A 19,819-nucleotide genomic window follows, 5' to 3' on the forward strand; every position below is an offset into this window, starting at 1 on the left:
GCCTCAATTAAAGTCAAGTCTTCAATAATACATATGTTGTGGTGTCCATCTGTCAGTGGTGTGTCCTGCTGTTACTTCCTCTTTTGAAAGCTGCCCAACCCAAAGACAAACAAGCAGACAGTGAAGCTGTTCACTAAGTTTTCAGTGTTTCAAAATGTCTGCAAGGATTCTCGCTGCACCAGATTCAAGCTTGAATGTGAGATATACCGGAAGAGTTCAAGACAACAGAAGAGCGGGAGAGGAGAATCAGCTGGAGATCTCAGAGGATGAAAAGCATCACGCTGATCCTGGGTCACAAAAAGCAAGTAAGTCTGAAATGATGCTGTAAGAAGGACGTTAATGTACATTTTTGTGTGGCTATATAAAAATGTATAATTCATTAATCAGATACCATTAACTATGGGTCATTATCAGGTGTCTTGTTTTTGTAATCTGGTGCCACAAGAGTCAATTTTCTTACTGACAGAATGACAACGAGTAACTAGAGAATCCAGTTTCTGAAGAAACTGCAGAGTGAATGTGGGCTGTTGAAAGCTGACGCTAAACTGATTGCTGGCTTGAATAATACCAATAATGTTTGAAAGATGTTGAAATTCTGACGCTATTCTGCGACGGCCGAGCGATAGCTGGCGTTGCTGAGCCTGTTTCTCTGATAACTTGAGATCCAGACGTCCCGTGACTAAAATCCTCAATCTGTTAGTGAAACAGACTGTGCAAGTCTGGACAATGACAGCAGAACTAGCCTGTGTGCATAAACATCCCCACAAAGATATCAAAACGAATTTATTTGCGTGTCAACAGTGAAAATTGTTGGCATGACGGCGAGTTAAGATTAAGTTTAAATGAAGTCTGTAGCTGAAAGTATGCAGAAATAGTGACATTTCAAAGTGGAGTAGTTATGAGGAGGATTTGAACCTTCTCTTCATCCACTTCAATACAAGAAAACGTCCTGGAAAACCTTGAATATTTTGGAATGTATGCAAGGTATCAACGAGTGAAAGGCAATAATGTCGTCAATGAGTTGAAAAATTTGATGTTTAAATGGAGTTTCTACATCAAACTGTGGGAGGAGATACAAGTTTTTGTTTGTAGAAGAACACAGGCTGTGAATGCTGACTCAGCCTGTCAGGCCGTAACCAGGGTTTAGAAATTAGTGAGGTCCAGACTTTGTTTCTTTTAATAGAGCTTATTTACAGAAATTCACACCAAAATCACACAAGTTACACAAACTAATGATCTATAATGAAAAACACAGGCCTACAAAGGGACCTGTTGGCAAAAAATACTTTTATTAAAGCTGAATTTGTTCTTTTCCTCTGTGTGTGTGTGTGTGTGTGTGTGAGAGTGTGTGTGTGTGTGTGTGTGTAATGAAGGTTCAAACCAGGAAGTGGGCAAAGCACTGTGATTGGTTAAGAACACACTAACCACAGGCTGTTCATCAAGGTCTTTCTCTCCACAGCTTGGCTCACTAAAATTGTATAAAATAAGAGATACAGACAGACACTGTAGTGAACAACGGTGTGGATTTGTGCATTTTATATTGAATAAATTTGGAGCTACTCCAAATTCTTCTCTCCTCCCCAGAGAAGAAGGGGAGGGGTCAAAGTTGCTTTCTCTAAGTGCTATCCCGACCATAAAACTGGCACCTTTTTGATTCCGAAGCTGATATCGCGGGGCCTGACTGTTAAACTGACAAAGGGACACGAACCAGCAAGTAGCATCTCCCTGAACAGCCTATCAAAACTGCCCCCCCCCACATGTTTCCGTGGCAACTGACCTTGCTCTTTGTTTTATTACCACATCAAAAGAAAACCCCTGTCTCGTCCAAGTGTGACATGATCCAGGTAGCCAAACTTTGGATGACTGGAGTCTCCAAAGACTCAAAGCATTTCATTAAGTTTAATTAAATCCTCTATTTGAGTAGTTATGTTAACTGTTGTTGCTATCTGTTCTTGATATTAGTGCTGAAAAGAAAGAAACTTTTGCAGTGTTTTTGTTTTCAGCAAGACACTCCTTCATCTAATGTGATCAATGCTTGTTCATAATACTTTCCTACAAAATTCCTTTAGAAATGATGATAAAGAAATGTTTTACTATACTCTTAATCGCCAGCTTGAATTTAAGGATGAATCAACAATAACCTGACTTTGTGGAATGTCCTGGGTTTCTAAGGAGAGACGATCTTGGATTAATCCAAGCTTTCCTCATGTAACCTGAGCTCCCCCAAGTGGACGAAATAAGTATTACATGCCCTCGTCGGAAATGCCGTTAAATGTATAAATATCCTGACCAATAATGTCACAATTGTTTCCTGTTACCAAATACTTAGAACAGTACAACCGTTTGACCATCGAGGTTCGATTGTGGTAAATATTTGATTGTAATACGTGCAAATACTACTATCGTAGTTTGTTGTGCTTGTTGCTGTGTGTTTGTTATTGTATGGTCTTGGAGTTTTGTTGTGTTTGAGGTATTCATGTTCTGCAGAACAGGAACCTGCTGAAAATCAGTTCTATACTGAGTCAGGACCGATTGCTCTTAATCTTTTCCTGTTTAAATAAATAAATAAATAAAAAATAAAAAAATAGATTTTCTTTTCTTTTAGACATTAAGTTTACAGAGGCAGTCCCTCGGGAAACCACGCCCCAGGCAACAAAAGAGCGACATGCGACGTCGTTCAATCTCTTCTCTCTTCCACTCTTCTCTGCTCTCTCTCTCGGCTCTCTGGACGCTTCGGCACGCGTCCGGCCTTTTGTTCGCTTCAAGCTACACACCTGAAGTGCCGCGACATCGATCTGCCTTCAGTTTGTTTTATTTTCTTTATTTCTTTTGTTTTGTTAAAGTTATCAGTTTGTTAAGTTACACTGGACTAATTCAGGAACGACCGAGTTCCATTTTAAGCCTTTTTCGTCGAGCCAACTTCACCGAGGTCAGACCAAGCCACGTGGTCTCGCCAGTGACAATGAAGGAAACCTGCAAACAGCCGAACTGCCAGACAGAGGAGGCGTTTTCAATCAGACACGGAAAACCCTGGAGAATCCCTAGAAAAAAGCCAGGATCAGCAGCTAGCGTGGGACCCGTGCAGCAGGCCAAAAGCAGGCTGTCGACAAACAGTAAGACTTAACACACGTTCTGTGGACAGAGATTTCCTTTTAACTCCTAAACTCATAGAGTTAGTTTACTTTCATTAGCTCTTCTATGCCGTATGAGTCAAATGCTTCCCACAATCGAACCTCCAGGCTCATTGTTCAGCAATTGTTTATTTTCCTTGTATTCAACCATCCTTTTATCACATTAGTTAGAGAATAAATTCACTGTAATATAATCAAGAGCTGTGTGTGTTGCCTATTTCTACGTCCCTGCCAAGAGAATTGACCCTTTAGATAAGAGACTGACTGACTGATTTAAGATAATTGAGCGATTATTAACTAACTGATCACTAGTAATAATTGTATAATTATTCAAAACTACCTAGAGGTCCGGAGACTCTAGGATTATAACAACTCCGGTGGTGCCCTTAACGAGGAAATTCTGATTTTATGAATTTTAATTCATAATTGGGTATCAATTCTCATAAATTTATTAAAATGCATAACTAAATCTAGGTTTGCTACAACACGCTATGATCAGGTCGTGCAAACAGGGAAATCTTGCTATACTAATCTTCACAACATGTATCAGGCTAAATGTATCTGACAGCCTACAACTGGCATCACAGGACTTTGTTGGAATGACATGTGCAGACTGCATAATGGCCACTATTGTTACTATATGACAACATAAAAAACAGCAGGTTGGTGCTGAATTCAGAGGATGCTCTGGTTGATATTACAGCCTCATTATTTGACGTCAGCAGCTGGTTGCACTGTTTTGTCAAGAGTATAGGAGCTGAATTCATGTGATGCATGGATCGGCTCTGACTATAATGTAATAATCATGTGCATAAACCATCCATTCTCTAATTAGCTTTCCAGGTGTTTTCTTTATTATTTATGAGTGTTTTCTTTAACTATTTACTTTAATGATTAGAGAGGCTGCTGTCAGTCATTTAAACGTTTTCATTCGCACTGTAATGTCACAGCAATAATAATTTAAGCAGCAAAATAAAAAACCTTGTAGTTAAAAACTTGACAGGTGCAGACAGAGAAAACTCTGCAGAGGAAACAGAATTCAACTTTAACAACCAGCTTCTAAAATGTTCAGACTTTCTGATGGAGATCAGGATTGATCAGGAGGACGGCTGCTTTACTCAGATTTACTGTCTGAACCTGGACTGTGTGAGAGACCTTCTGTAGAAGAACTAAAAAACATTGGTTAACATTAGATTCTGACCGATCCTGTTGGCGTGTCGGGAGATTTGATTATGAAGTCATGCTGCTGCGGCTCGTGCGTAAATGCGCACAGCGTCTCTCCTGAAGGGGAGAGAACAGCGGGGCTCTCAGTTAGTGCACGCACGCCGTTTTAATGTGCTTCTGATCAGAGAAACAGTTTGTCAAGTTGAAATAAGGGTTTTGACAGTGTAATCTGCTGCGTCCTCAGGGTCCTGAAGCCTTCATTTAAGTTGATCGTGTTATCAATAGTTGTTATTAGATTTTTTTCTATTGATAGGTTATAGCCTACATATAATTACAGAGGTCTGCACCTCGGTTACCTCATAGCTGGTTACGGTAATGCAGCCAATGTGCCACTATGAAACTCCACAGTTCACAGCGGCCACTTCAAACTTCAAACAAGAATAATTTAAATGCTCTCTCTGTATTTTGTCTCTGTAGGACCTCAGACTCCAAAGAATCGTGTCAGAAGAAGGTGTTTTACTGCAGCGACTCTGGGAGTGATGTATCTTCTGATATTGGCTGGAGTCTTCATACGCTGTGAGGAATTATGTTTTAAATCCAAAGTCTCATAACTTCAATCCCTCTCTGTGTTTTGTAATGTTAAAAACCTTTTATTCTCTGTTAGATAACATAACAGGTGCATGAACATGTATTTTATAAAAACTTCATGTGACTTTCTGCAGTAGTTTTGTCCAAGAGACTTTTAGGTAAAAACACTAAAGCTAATCAACACAGGTTCATACACCTGTTGATCTGTGCAGAAGAGGAAGACAAACAGAATTTATATAGTTAGGTCAGCACTGCTCTAAAGATGTTTGTTCTCATCTGAGTATCACATATAAGCTCTCTGGACTATCATCATTTCTTGCATTGTAGCTCAGTTTGTGTAGTTCCAGCAGACACTGATAATAAACTGAAAGAAACCAACAACTGCAACAAGAAGAGGACAGAAGGGACTGAGTCAACTTTTAAAGAAATATAGAGGCAGATCATGCTCTATATGCCGCTTCATAGGCATGAATTGTTTGGAAATGCAGAATGATTTGGTGTTGTTGGTGTGTTTCTTATGTTGTTGTGCTTCTCACCAGATATTTCAGTCACTTTGGAAAAAGACCAGCTGCAGACCAGATACGACAAACTGAACAACAACTACAGCGAGCTGCAGGGACAAATTTCAGGTAAGAAAGGTTTTTAAAACCTTCAAGAAGCTCTTGAAATCTCATCTCTTTCGAGAACACTTCCTCGTGTAACATCTCTAACATGCACTTCCTGTGCTCTTTTTCTTCTATCCCCTACAATGATCTTGTATTGATTGCACTTTTTGTAACTCTTACTTCCTTCCCTAGATATTTACCCCATTAATGTGATATGTACTGTGAGCTCTTACTAGCATTTATTGCTGCTCTTACTAGTATGTATAGTAAGTTGTAGATCTGTAGTTGATGCTCTGTTGATGCTTGTATGTTGTTCCTCAAATGTAAGTCGCTTTGGATAAAAGCGTCTGCCAAATGAGTAAATGTAAATGTAAAAAAAGAACAAATACCAAAATACACAGGATCTAACTTCACACTGCTAATTGAGCATAAATATTTTGAAATTGTCTTACTCTTTTATCTCTTGTTGTTTTTTCTCATGACACAGCAGCCAACATCAGTCAGTTACAGAGCAGTTACGAGACACTGAGGAAAAATCACAGCCAGTTACAGGATGAAGTAAAGCAGCTGAAGGACAAACTTGATGTTGAGAAAAGTTTAAAAACTAATAGTGAACACCAGCATCACACCAGTTCACTTGATATAACTTGACTTTGCCATTGATTTTCATTTTAATTATTTTATCCTGTTGAACTGTTTTCTCTGTTTATTTCTGTTAGAAATGAGACAAAACCTGAGTGTATTTATAGAGTAAACAACAAGTGGCAGGCAAGAAAGATATTTAAGAAGAAAGTCAAACAACAAGTTTTATCAATTTAACAATGAATGACATGAAATCCATCTTTTAACACTCATTTGACATGAAGGGAAGTGTTGTCCTGAAGGATGGAAGAGATTTGGATTCAGCTGTTACTTTAAATCCAATGAGGAGAAAACTTGGTATAACAGCAGAAGAGACTGTCAAAGTAGAGGAGCAGATCTGGTGATCATAAACAACAAAGAGGAACAGGTGAGTGTGTTTGTTACTGAGTGTGTGATCTTAGATGTAGCTGCCAGTGATCTGTTACTTCTGTTTTTGACCTGCAGCCAGTCGGCTTCCTATGACGACGCATTGCCACAAATATATACTCTATATAGACACGTAAAGTTCAGACCACAGTGTAAAAGCTCTCTAGCTCTGTGTGTATGTGCTCCTCTCTGTATCTGACTGCCTGGGCTCAACACAAGGACCTGAGTGTGTGTAAGCAAGCATTTGTGCTGTTGGGCAGAGGTAGGACACACAGCAGAGTGAGGGAGCACAGTAAGACAGTGCACAGTAAGAACGCCCTGTCTCTAGCACACAGCACAAAAGACACCAGCTCACCAGGACATTCCACAAAGTCAGGTTATGGTTGAGATATTATGATCAGCAGTAAGCACGCCAAGGCCACAGAGAGGGGGAGCAGCGTAGCCGGGCCGAGAATGCAACAGTCAGTGAAATAAAAGTGACAATCCACCAAAATGCTGAAAGGTCAGAAGATGATAAGAGACACCAAATATCTGGGGATTTCCACAGATCCAGGAGCAGCAGGAAAGAGAGCCAAGAGGTGATGTAATGCTTAGAAACAGAGCTATAAAAGGAGGTCCAAAACAAGGTGAAAATCACTTGTTACATGGCTTCATGTCAACTCGGGTCTCTGTTCTGGTAACAGAATGGGACTCTACTTTGCATCCATCTCTGAACCTCTCCGCTGAAACTTTTCTTTTCTAACTGCTGTCTATTTTTGTTGAAAATAAACATGTTGGTAAAAGTTCAAGATTTTTTTATCTGGCCTAAGTCTTGAACTTTTTACACGGCACTGTCTTCAGTAAATTTAAAAAGATACGTTGCTTTTTGTAGGATCAATAGATTTGAAAAGTACTTTCTACTTTTGATACTTATGAACTTTTAAATCCAGATACTTTTTCACTTTTACTTGAGTAGTATTTTACTGGATGACTTTTATTTGAGTAACATTTTAGTGTGGTATCTGTACTTTTACTTAAGTAGGAACATTTAGTACTTTTCCCACCACTGAACAATGGTTATTCTACAAGAGGAGCTGAATTCCATCAGTCCTCTGAGTGTTTCTGATTTATGCACCACTGATGAACTGAAAAGTTGCCACAGATTTTCTTTTTCCTTCAGACTTTTCAGACATCACACATGTACCATAATAGAATTACTGAATTATGAACAGAGAAATGATTATTGTCTCTTGTCAACTACTAGAAATGTGTCACTGAGCTGAACAAGGATGGAGACTCCTGGATTGGTCTACAGTTCACAGAATGGACAGGATGGAAATGGGTGGACGACTCACCGCTGACACTAAAGTGAGACGCTTTTAAAGTTTTTAGTTTCCTTCACAATTCATTTTGTTAATAAAAGAAGTTTGTTTTTAAAATTATGAAAACAAATGAAAAAAATATTACTTCACATTTTATTAATTTACAAAGCTGAATTATGTGTTAAACACGTTATTAAAAATGTAATTGTCATTTATTACTCACAATAAAAATGATAAAAAATCCAACATCTTCCTTCAAATTGAAAATAATCAGGAGTGACAACATTTTATTTCTCCTACAGGTTCTGGGCAACAGGACACCCGCACAGCAACAATTATTACGCTGCAGCATGCTGCGATAAACAAGGAAAATGGACAGAGAGCGGATATTATGATCAGAAGAAGAACTGGATCTGTGAGAAATAGATTTCCTGTTTATCTTGAGGACAGAGGGGTGTGTAGTGTTGGGATCAACTTTGTCAAATCAGACCAACTCACATTTTACATTTCTTCAGTTGTTCATTCTGTGTTGCATCCTGAACAACCTGGATTACATAGATATTGTTCCTCTGCCCTACACAGTGAACAGTCTGGTTGGAAGTCATCCACACAACTACATGTGCACTTACCCTCTCTGCAGAGAGGGATATTACAACAGCCTGTTTTCAAAAAGCCTAAGATGTCACATACATGACAACAAGGGGAAAGACGGCTCCTTTCTGTTTCAGTGTTATTTAAGCCATTATCATAAAGGACAAACCTCATAGGCTTCTTCCACAGACCACTTACTGATGTAGTTACACTTGGGAGGAGGAAAGATTATGAATGTGTTTTGGAGAGAAGGATGCATCTGACGGTCAAATCAGATTTCCATAGCTCTTGACTGCTTGGTTGCATTTATACACTTTGGGTTTTGTTGGTAATCAAAATCCATATAATCCACACAAGATGCATGAACCAAATATAAATGGCGTACATGCAGTAGCGTAAGGTAGTAACAACAGGCCCCAGTGCAGGCTGTTATGATGGGCCCTGGGCTCCACAGCGTGCGTAGAAGGGAACCCTATATTGGCAAATTTGAGCCTTGCATTAAGCCAAATCTTGACAGCCTTTTAGTCAGGGTCACACCAGGCAGGCAGCCACACCAAATCCACTGAAAAAGCACTTGTACTCATCTATTTGAACGGCATCTGATGAGCCCTGCATTAAGCAAAATCTTTGACAATGTCCTCAGTAAAAAACCAAAACTCCTAAATTTGGGAGTTTTGCGACCTTCTCCTTTTGTACTTCTCTCCTGTGTCTTTTTAAACAACTTTTATGTTTGAATGGCATGACTGCTAGTTTGTAGCTGTGATCTGCTGAGTCAGTTTTAAGTCCCTGCTTAAAACATACTTTTATAGGAGAGTCTTTACCGATTTTATTTTATTTTATATCTACTTTATATTTACTTTTAATGTGTATTTTAGTCTCTTAAGTGTTTTCTTGCTTTTATCATGTATTTAAGTGTTTTATTGCATTTGCTCTTGTTAAAGCACTTTGTAACTTGTTTTTGAAAAGTGCTCTATAAATAAATATAATTATTATATTATTTCACCGGATTTTGGAGTCTTGTCGTCTCGTCACATGATCAAATAGAAACTTGAGATTGGGCAGCCACACGCATATTAGCCAGCAATCACCACTGCATAATGTAGGCTACATGTGACACAAATACTAAAGAAACTAAGACAATATTCACTCTGTGGAATCTAATTGGTTTATACTTTGGTTGCTACAGACTTTTGTGGGTAAACTACTGACTGACACCACAGTCAGGGGGAGGGGGTTGTAACTTTCACAGACCAAGTTGATATTTCGATACGTTTCGGTACTACACCTTCATCGGGCAAATGGTGTTACATAGTACTTCTGTCATCGGGTCCCAGCAGATGGCAAATCAAATACTGCCATCTGCTGGTTCCCTAGTAAATCACATTAAGCCTGTGGCAAAGAACCTTGGTGTTTGGTTTGATAGTAATTTAAATTTCAATCATGTTTTTATCAACTTAGAAATATAGCAAAAATTCGATCTATGTTAACTTTTAAGGACACCGAGACCATTTTACACGCCTTCATCTCATCACGCCTGGATTATTGCAACAGCCTTTTCACCTGTTTAACCCAAAAATCTATTGATCGACTCCAGACTGTCCAGAACTCAGCTGCCAGGCTTTTAACCAGAACAAAGAAATATGACCACATTACTCCTATTTTAGCTTCATTACACTGGCTCCCAGTATGTTTTAGAATTGACTTTAAAATTCTATTGATCACTTTTAAAGCTCTTCATGGCCTCTCGCCTTGTTATATTTCTGACCTTTTAGTCCCATACGCACCAGCACGTACCTTGAGATCCTCGGGCAGAGGTCTGTTGTCTGTTCCAGAGTCTCGACTGAAAACTAAAGGGGACAGAGCGTTTGCTGTCAGGGCCCCGAGGCTCTGGAACAGCCTGCCCGAGGAAATCAGGTCGGCTGAGTCAGTGAACTCTTTTAAGTCCCTTCTTAAAAAATACTTTTATAGGAGAGCCTTTCCCGATCTTATTTGACTTTATTTTATCCCTTTTATTTTATTGTATTTTACTAATTTTATATTTATCTGTATTTTAGTCTTTTCAATGTTTTTCATGCTTTTATCTTGTATTGTTTTTGTATTATTGTCTCTTGGGTATTATTGTCTTTACACGTGTTAAAGCACTTTGTAACTTGTTTTTGAAAAGTGCTCTACAAATAAAGATTATTGTTATTATTATTAATATTAAATAACTAAATTATGGTTTGAATTAGATTGATTTTAATTATGCAGAGAAAGTAACTAAATTGTCTTTAGTTTATAGTGAATGAGTTGGTGTTGTTGAGGTGTTTCTTATGTTGTTTCTCAACAGTCACTTTGGAAAAAGACCAGCTGCAGACCAGATACGACAAACTGTACAGGAACTACAGCGAGCTGCAGGGACAAATTTCAGGTGGGAAAGGTTTAAACACAAATAAGCAAAAATATAATACATATGATCTAACTTCACACTGGTTATATAAATAAATACTGGTACATAAATATTTTCATGTGGTCTTACTCTTTTATCTACTACTGTTTTCTAAAGATATGGCGGTGAACATCAATCAGTTACAGAGCAGTTACGAGACACTGAGGAAAAATCAGGACAAAATTAAGGGTGATGAACGGTGAACACCAACATCACAAGGTACCATTGGCTAGCACATGGAGGTCTGTGTAACCCCCCAAAGATATGCCTCTCCAGACTGACCCACCGCCAAACCGGTCATGCTGGATAATGTTATAGGCATAGGTTATGGGTCCAGACTCTTTCACATGTGTCACATGTGCTCAGTGTGAACCTGCTCTCATCTGTGAAGAACACGGGGTGCCGTGGCAGACCCTCATGCCACCCTCATAGAGTCTGTTTCTGACAGTTTTGACAGAAATAAGCACATATGGATGTGTCATCCCAGAGGAGCTGGACTACATGTAAAACCTGAATAGGCTGGTTGCATAAGGCAGTAGTCTTGCTACCAGTATTGACAATGAAACGAACAAAACTAGAGAACAATCTGTCAGGGTGGATAAGGAGAGAGCAATTATCAGTGGCCACCACCTGCAAAACGATTTCCTTTTTGGGGGTAGGTCTAGCTTTACTCTTCAGTGAACCTGTTTTCACTTTCATTTGCACCAAAACAGGTGACACTGATTCACAATTGTCGTGGAAATTGTATCTTGCTGGTGAGGGATTAGGCAAATAATTGTGTAACAACTAACCGTTGTCTTTGAAGAATTAATAACAAAAGAGAATAAACAGAGAATTACTAAAACACATATACAGCTGGTCCAGAGACCTGCCGCCTAGGGCAGCTTTGGGTGTCTGGGATGCATAATCACTTACACAGTCTAGGTTTCTATGTTATGGGGAACAGAGATCCTCTCTCAGCCTTGAATGAACATTCCACGAGAGGAGAGGAACAACAAGATGGGAAAACACCAAAACAATCTCACAGCTCTGACCTGAACCCTAGTAAATGTGGACAGACTAACAGTAATAATAGTAAATTTAAAAAGTCAATAGTAAAAGAATATACATAAAAGATTAAATGTAAAAAGGCCACAATTTTCTGCCATAACAACAATCGCTTATTCTTCTTTTTAATCTGGACAGATTGATATTCAACTGACTTGAAGTTATACTGTGTGATGTTATATGATTAAGTGTTGCCATAATTTATTTGAGCAGAGTTATGTCTTTAAAACACTTGTTTTTAAAGCTTGTTTCGCTTCATGAAGGAAAGCGGTGTCCTGAAGGATGGGAAAGATTTGGATGTAGTTGTTACTTTAAATCCAATGAGAAGAAAACTTGGTCTGACAGCAGATGGGACTGTCAAAGTAGAGGATCAGATCTGGTGATCATAAACAACGTAGAGGAACAGGTGAGTGTGTTTGTTACTGAGTGAGAGATCAAAGATGCCAGTGATCTGTTTTTAACTTGCTGTCAGTTGGTCCATCTTGTATCCTTCTTTTCTATAGCTCCATTGTTCTCATGAAGGCTTCCAAGATAGATGCAAAGCCTCCTTTGATCGAGAGGTTCAGGCTGTTGAGCATGTTGAATACGTCTGCAAGATATGCCAATTTGACTACAAACGCCGCGTCACAAAACAACTCGGCAATGTCGGGTTTGTGCTCTTTCATGCGGGTCTGTTTTGAGCGGTCATGACTCTCTGCTGTTGTGGGTCTGACTTTCTGGCAGTTTTGCTGTGACCTCTGAGTACAAAAGTTGTCGTGGGGTATGGGGCACCCATTAACTTGTATAATGAATTTGATTTATCATCATCTACAGACAGCAGACATCGGTTAAATAAGCAAGGATATTGTAAGCATTGTAAGATTTTAGTTTACTGAAGCCCGCACCTGCGCTGTACTGGGTTATCTTTTTGACCTGGAAAACAAAATGATTGACCACCCCGGTTGTCACTGTATAATTCTCACCCCGTGTGTAAGTTCTTTCCTAAATAATTTTGTAAGGGTGACACTAGTGGCATAGTAACTACTAGGTAGTTTGTAACTAAATAAGCTACTAAAATTTGTTGCACCACAATAACTTGGGTTAGAACCTAACTAGTTTGGACGTAAAGTCATAACTAAGGCAAGTGGCCAATCACTGATGAAAGATGGAGTTCCATAATGTGTGCAATACTTTTCTGGATGGCACAGCCACTTTGCATATTAGCACAATGTGGTAAGTTAGATCAACATTGAAATATCATATTATTAACATGTCTTTATTGGATTAAAGTAGTGCAAAATGATATGCAAGTAATGAAAAATACTGTGTGGCAAAAAGCTGTTTTATCATTAGTGAGTATAATTCTGTGATGTCTTATGATTTACACCAACCCCGAGGCATGTTTAACTATTTAGTTGTCACGTGCAGTTATTTTGTAACTTCTCTCTGTAGTGCAACCAACTTTTATTTTAGTAATGCATAAATCACAACTTAATATTTTTTATTCATTACACTTTCATCAGCAAGAATAATGAGATACTTCCTTCCGTTCAAAGTTTGAAAGCATCAAAATAAGGGATGAACTGCACACATTTTTAAATGAAGATGTGAAACATGCTTTTAAGTGGCATTGTTGTAATCCTTAATAAAGTCGCAATAAAACGTATGAACACTGGTATTTTCCTGGATTTCTGCAGAATTGTTCATGAAATGTGATTTGATCTTCATCAGGTCACAACAATATAAAAACACAGTCTGCTTAAACTAATACTGAACAAACAATTATATGTTTTTTGTTTTTACTGAACATACCATGTAAACATTCATTACAGGGATAAAAAAGTACGTGAACCCCTAGGCTAATGACTTCTCTAAAAGCTAATTGGAGTCAGAAGTCAGCCAACCTGGAGTCCAATCAATGAGACAACATTAGAAGCGTTGGTTAGAGCTGCCATGCCCTATAAAAAACTCACAACAATTTTTATTTTGCCATTGCCATGAAGCATTGCCTGATGTAAACCATGTCTCAAACAAAAGAGCTCTCAGAAAACCCAAGATTAAGAATTGCTGACTTGGATGAAGCTGCAAAGGTTTACCAAAGGGTCTCTAAAAGCCTTGATGTTCATCAGTCCACGGAAGACAAATTGTCAATAAATGGAGAAAGTTCAGCACTTTTGCTTCTCTCCTTAGAAGTGGCTGTCTGGCAAAGATGAAAGGCATCATGCTCGATGAGATTAAGAAGAATACTGATATATGCACCACGGATGAACTGAAAAGTTGCATTCAGACATTTCAGACATCACAAATGATTATTCAATATATAATACAATCAATAATGAAGATTTTATGTCTCTTGTCAACTACTAGGAATTTGTTGTAGAGCTGGTGAAGAGTATGAACTGTGGAGACTCCTGGATTGGTCTACGGGTCATACAGGAAAATAAGCCAACAAGATGGGAATGGGTATGGGTGGACCACTCGCTGCTGACAGAAAAGTAAGACGTTTCAAAAGTTTCACATTTGTCACTAACAAACGTCTTTTAAACAACCCGTTCTCACTTCCTGACTCGTCACATATGGACGCACGGTCAATACCCATCTGCGTCGGTTTGTAACGGACTGGGTATCAGTACAGCGTCATAGTTCAACGCAGAGGGGGAAGTCCTGTAGTATCAGTTTTTGATGGTAAAGATAGGTATATGATATTTAACAGAAAAGACTGATTAAGGAGGTGGTTGGGGTGGATGGCGGGCCAGAACCCTGACTTTGAACCAGGAGAGCGGTGTTCATGTCCAACGTGTAACAAAAAGTCAACATTAAATATTTTTATTTAAGTCAGGCAAGTTATGTGAATTGCGTGTTAACTGATGTACATAGTTATTTTAACCCAAACCATGATCTTTTCCTAACCTTAACCAAGTAGTTTTGTTGCCTAAACCTAACCAAATTGCAAAGTATCACAACTTCAATAATCAGTTTCAAAATAGCGATAGCTTTTTATTTTTTATTGTTGCTAACTTTAGTGGACGTGTCATATTTGTTGTTGCTAAGCGTTGCTAAATTGACCGGGAGTGAGAATGTGTTGTTTTAAAAAGTAGAATGTAAACAAATGAAAAAAAGATCAATGCAGATTACATCAATTTACAAAACTGAATTATGTGTTTGACTGCTAATAATATTTGAAGTGAAATCCAAAAGCTTACTACAAATTGAAAATAATCAGGAGTGACAACAAATAACAACCTGTATTTGTCCTATAGGTTCTGGGCAGCAGGATCGCCACACCAGCAAAGAAACCAGTACCCTGCAGCATGCTGCGATCAACAAGGAAAATGGACACAGAGTATATACTCTGATCATAAGAACTGGATCTGTGAGAAAAATATTTCTTGTTTTCCTTGATGACAGAGAGGTGTGTAGGGAGGCCGAGGGCTAATGAGTGTCAAGATGACTGGATGAAACGGAAAAGATCCTGGACTACATCAGGAAGATGGCCCCCATATATGAAGGGCTTAGTGAGTACCTCAGGCAGCAGAAACCCAAGAGTGAGGACAAGGAAGACGAAAAACCTTCATGGAGACACAAGCCACTGCACGGCATGTACCACAGACAAATAGAAGTCTCTCTCTCGCCCTCTATGTATATAAATAAAACATATATGATGCATCTAATCCAACTTGACTTAAAAGAAAATTGAATAAAGGAAGATACCTCATACTCTGAACAAAATTCCTTTTATTGTGGCCAGCCTAAAGCACACCTGTGCAATAACCACGCTATCTGATCAGCATCTTGATATGCCACACTTATGAGGTGGATGGATGATCTCTCAGATTTTGACAGATTTGTGAACAATATTTGAGAGAAATAGGCCTTTTGTGTACATAGAGAAAGTCTTAGATCTTTGAATTCAGCTTGTGATGAATGGGGGCAAAAACAAGAGCTGCGTTTATAATTTTGTTCAGTGTGTTTATCTCTGTTATCAGACATGATCTGAAGTATACAAACAAACAAACAAAAGCAACTTGATGGTAGGCCACCATCTGTGCATTATGGAGGGAGATACACATTTTGGCAGACTGCATGTCCAGCCTGGTAGGACCAGTACTGTAATCGCTTTTTGTGTATGAAAAGTGCTATTTAAATGCAATGCATTATTAAATGATTATAATAATAATAATTAAAGCTTTAAGGAGGGGGATTTAGAACAATTTCCAGCAATATCCAAAGGCTATCATTACGTGGTCAGACTATCGCAAAATAAATGTTTTCTTTGCGAGGGAAAATATATAGCTGTCTTTGTTTAGAGATTCTCAATTCAGTGCATTGAATAATACAAAGTTTGATAACATGAAATGTTAGGATACAAAAGAATAATAGCATTTATTTTGACAGATAAGCGTGTTAGCTTTGTTCGCAAAACATTGTTGACAGAACAATACAAAAACCATAGATTAAACAACCCACCTGTTATATTGTTCATTTACTTTGGTGTCAGAGGTCCGCCTTCACCGCTGAATGAACACACGCTCCCACGGCTGGGGGAACACAGGCCAGTTTAGCCCCTTTTCCACTGCACGGTACCAGCTCTACTCGCCTCGACTCTACTCGCCTTTGTTTGGTTTTCCATTGAGGGGTACTATCTCTGGGTGCTATCTGCAATGGAAATGGAGCACGGTAGGCCTAAACAGAGTCAAGTCGAGGCGAGCTGAACTGGTACTGGTAATAGAAAAACGGCTTTTGACAATAGAGAATACAGTACAGAAGTGGTTTTCTTGCCAGCTTTGGCTCTTGGCACTGTAGGGCTCAGCTAGGACCACTACCTGCCCGGCTAACTGAGCTAACTAGCTACAGATACAGACGCAGTTAGCACTTTCACTGACAGCCTAAATTCAACCTTGTTTAAAACCTAGACCCATAGTCAATGTCTATTAAAGAGGTGGTATTATGGTTTTAGGCTTTTTCCCTCCCTCCTTTTTTGTGCATGTAACAGGTTTGCAAAGTGAAAAAGCCCAGAGTCCAGCCCAAAGGGAGTTCCCATCTCCTACAGAAAACTCTGCTCTGAACTGCCTGAAAACAGCTCGTTTGTAGTCCAGGCTTTACTTCCCTTTCTTGTGATGTCACAATGAAAATACGTGTCATAATGCTCGCTGAGCGACTAGTCTGAAACGCCCTCAAAAACACCGGTGGAAAAACCGTGAGCTGCAGCACACAGCTCTCCTCTCCCTCCAAACACTATCTACCCTCCAGGCAGTCAGCGGACATAAGTTTTTCCTGTGATGTAGAGACAGAGCTCAGTTAAAACTTTATGGATGAAAGATACTTTTGTTACAGATTAATAACTTTCTATGCTTCTGATTGGCTATTACCGGCCTTTCGCTGACCTGCCCTGATTGGCTAGTAGTCCTTAACAAGGAACTGCGCATGTGCAACTCCCAGCAAAGATCATTTAGTGACAAGATGTATCACTCCACAGCTAAAACGAATCCTTCAACACGGTGAAAAGAGGAGCTGCAGCAATGTGCAGTATGACAAAAATATGGCGTTTTTTGAAAATTAAACCATGTAAACCTGTTCTGGTACAATCCCTAAACAGGATTATGAACCTGAAAATGAGCAGAATACCACGTCTTTAATAGACACGACCACTATCTAACGACCACATATATATGTCATATATAGGTGGTTGTTCAATAGTGTAATAGTCTAATTGATGACTAGTCTATCCTTAGGCTGCGGTTACATGTCTATTAACTTTTCACTGACTTTGTTTTAGCCTAGACGTCTGGGCTGTCTTGAGATGGCTATTACAAGTCTTTTAAATGCAAAATTGCTTGCAGGTTTATAGTTCAGTATAAGGAACTTGCAGTCTACTGCTCCACCACACGAGGGCACCAACATATTCATATTAATCCTCTGTTCTGCCTTGTTCACTGAAAACTGATCATGGTGAAAAAGCAAAGAAATTGCCTACACAAAAGAAAATGTGTTTTCTTCAATTAGGAATAAAAAGAAAAACACTTCACTTTCTGAGAGTCTTCCTCTGTAGTGTACATACGAGACTAAGAAACTAAATATAAAAGCTCAAAAGCAGTGACAGTCCATAATTCATTTTATCTTTCCAAGCACATGAACTGCACGGATAATCTCATATCAATAATTTCAATATAGTCATAGTGGCAGGTAGGAGTGAATGTAAAAGCAGAAGACAGGCCCAGGTCCATAGCATTTATTATTCTGCAAGGAACACGGACAAACAACAACACTGGATCCAATCAATGGATCTATGAGAAACAATTTTTTTGAGAGTTCCTTTTGACCTTGGTGGCCAACATGTGTGCCGTGTACCTGTGATATAATGAATACATATAATGTTTGAATCTTGCCAAGGACCTTTGTTTCACAGCATTTCTATCTCTCGTTTCCCATGGGTCTTCCTGTCCTCACTTAAAAACTACATAAGGGCGTCAACACAACATTTTCTTGGACAATCTGGATTGACAGACAGATGCTCTAATAACTTGGTCCAAACAACTTATGAATTTTATAAACTGTCTTAGGTTTATGATTGGCATTTTTACTTCATTAAACATTACATTACAAAATTGGCTTTAGTTTATCTGTGGCTGCAACAATTTCCTGTTTTGGTCAAACTAACTAAAGTAACAAAAATCACAACACCGGATCCAGAAGAGTCAAATGAATAAAAAGTAAGTATGTCATTTTTCTCTGCTGAAACCAGACAGAAGCAGAGACAATTAAAATTGACAGCAGCAACAGTACAGGTTATTACGTTATTGAAATATATCATAGTTAGTACTGCAGTGTATGCTTTCACACATTCAAGTATCAGCAGCATAGTAACCAGTCAACATAGTGAACAGCAGCTGCACTTCACTTTATGTAAATGCAAATGTCTCAGTGCTCTCAAGATGTAGCTGTAGCCTATTATAGGCAAACATTACATAACTTTTACCTGATAGGCCTTCATCTAGTTTAGTGGGGATGCTGTGCCATGCGAATTCCCTCCTGTTGATGTCCTATTTAGTAAACAGTAATAGATTCTGGAAACTTCCAATGAGTTGTGCTGCGCATCGCGTACAAAAATTTCAAGACAATTCAACTTCGGCAGTGGGCGGTTGTGTGCGTGAGGCGACCACTTCAGCTCACTCTAACAGGGACACTTGCCATAGACTGTTTATCCCTGATAAAAGAAAAATGTTTCTGCTGATACCTGTTCATAAAAGACAGGAAAACAGATTCATATATGTTAACCTGTTGCTCAGAAGGTGCCTGTTATGTTGTTATGATTATGGCTCTGGACTCTTACTTGTTTTACCAAGCTAGATAAACGGTAATGCCCTGGCAGCGGCAAATAACTTTGGTTTCATATTTGATTTGATTACATTAATGTTTAAGTTGAGATATACAAGAAATGTTTTATTTCTACTGAATAAAGGGAATACTGCTGGTAAAAAGCACCTAATTTGTTTTTGCAATTGCAATTTTGAAGTGTTTGCAAACCACGTTAATGCACTTTTGTGTATATAGCAGTACTTTTAAATGAACAATGCGCAATGCACAACTTTAAAATTCTTTATTTAATTTTGCGCACACAACAATGTGATTATTCGCAGAAAATCATGCAATTAATCACGATTACAAATTTTAATCATTGCCCTGCACTACTGATAATATAAATATTTGAAGTGAAATCCAGCACCTTACTTCAAATTGAAAATAATCAGGAGTGACAACATTTTATTTCTCCTACAGGTTGTGGGCATCAGGATTGTCACACCAGCCCTGGGACCAGTGCACTGTAGCATGCTGCAATCAACAAGGAGAATGGACACAGAGCGAACGTTATAATCGTAAGAACTGGATCTGTGAGATAGAGATATTTAAAAAGTAGGATGAAACATTACAAAAACTTCAGACTTCTAGTACAGAGTGAGCAGCCTGTTTGGAGGTCAC

At 38.8% G+C, this 19,819-nt stretch overlaps 3 protein-coding genes across 6 annotated transcripts in view; all 3 read left to right on the plus strand.

The window, feature by feature from the left end:
• LOC119906777 (collagen alpha-1(XIV) chain-like) overlaps positions 1-19,819 on the plus strand; it is a 516,646-nt gene that overhangs the window by 359,674 nt on the left and 137,153 nt on the right. The window lies entirely within an intron of this gene.
• LOC119906785 (CD209 antigen-like protein C) lies at positions 78-9,249 on the plus strand. Its single transcript, XM_038724147.1, has 6 exons — positions 78-305; positions 4,773-4,871; positions 5,423-5,512; positions 6,355-6,497; positions 7,740-7,843; positions 8,100-9,249. The coding sequence occupies exons 1-6, from the start codon at positions 155-157 to the stop codon at positions 8,221-8,223; spliced, it is 711 nt and encodes a 236-aa protein (XP_038580075.1). The 5' UTR covers positions 78-154; the 3' UTR covers positions 8,224-9,249.
• On the plus strand, positions 11,932-15,576 carry LOC119906792 (C-type lectin domain family 4 member M-like). Its single transcript, XM_038724157.1, has 3 exons — positions 11,932-12,269; positions 14,210-14,337; positions 15,103-15,576. Exons 1-3 carry the CDS (start codon positions 12,081-12,083, stop codon positions 15,242-15,244), a joined length of 459 nt encoding a protein of 152 aa, XP_038580085.1. The 5' UTR covers positions 11,932-12,080; the 3' UTR covers positions 15,245-15,576.

Source organism: Micropterus salmoides, unplaced genomic scaffold (assembly GCF_014851395.1).
Source record: "Micropterus salmoides isolate LMB-PRFRI ecotype aquatic unplaced genomic scaffold, ASM1485139v1 Ms_hic_scaffold_17, whole genome shotgun sequence".
Taxonomy (NCBI): Eukaryota; Metazoa; Chordata; class Actinopteri; order Centrarchiformes; family Centrarchidae; genus Micropterus; species Micropterus salmoides.

What these genes read in the sequence shown, in the direction of transcription:
- LOC119906785 (XM_038724147.1), top strand. Translation starts at nt 155, where the DNA reads ATGTCTGCAAGGATTCTCGCTGCACCAGATTCAAGCTTGAATGTGAGA. An exon ending in GGCTGGAGTCTTCATACGCT is followed by an intron (nt 4,872 to 5,422) that starts GTGAGGAATTAT and finishes GCTTCTCACCAG; the next exon opens with ATATTTCAGTCACTTTGGAA. An exon ending in GACTCACCGCTGACACTAAA is followed by an intron (nt 7,844 to 8,099) that starts GTGAGACGCTTT and finishes TTTCTCCTACAG; the next exon opens with GTTCTGGGCAACAGGACACC.
- LOC119906792 (XM_038724157.1), top strand. Translation starts at nt 12,081, where the DNA reads ATGTCTTTAAAACACTTGTTTTTAAAGCTTGTTTCGCTTCATGAAGGA. An exon ending in TAAACAACGTAGAGGAACAG is followed by an intron (nt 12,270 to 14,209) that starts GTGAGTGTGTTT and finishes GTCAACTACTAG; the next exon opens with GAATTTGTTGTAGAGCTGGT. An exon ending in CACTCGCTGCTGACAGAAAA is followed by an intron (nt 14,338 to 15,102) that starts GTAAGACGTTTC and finishes TTTGTCCTATAG; the next exon opens with GTTCTGGGCAGCAGGATCGC.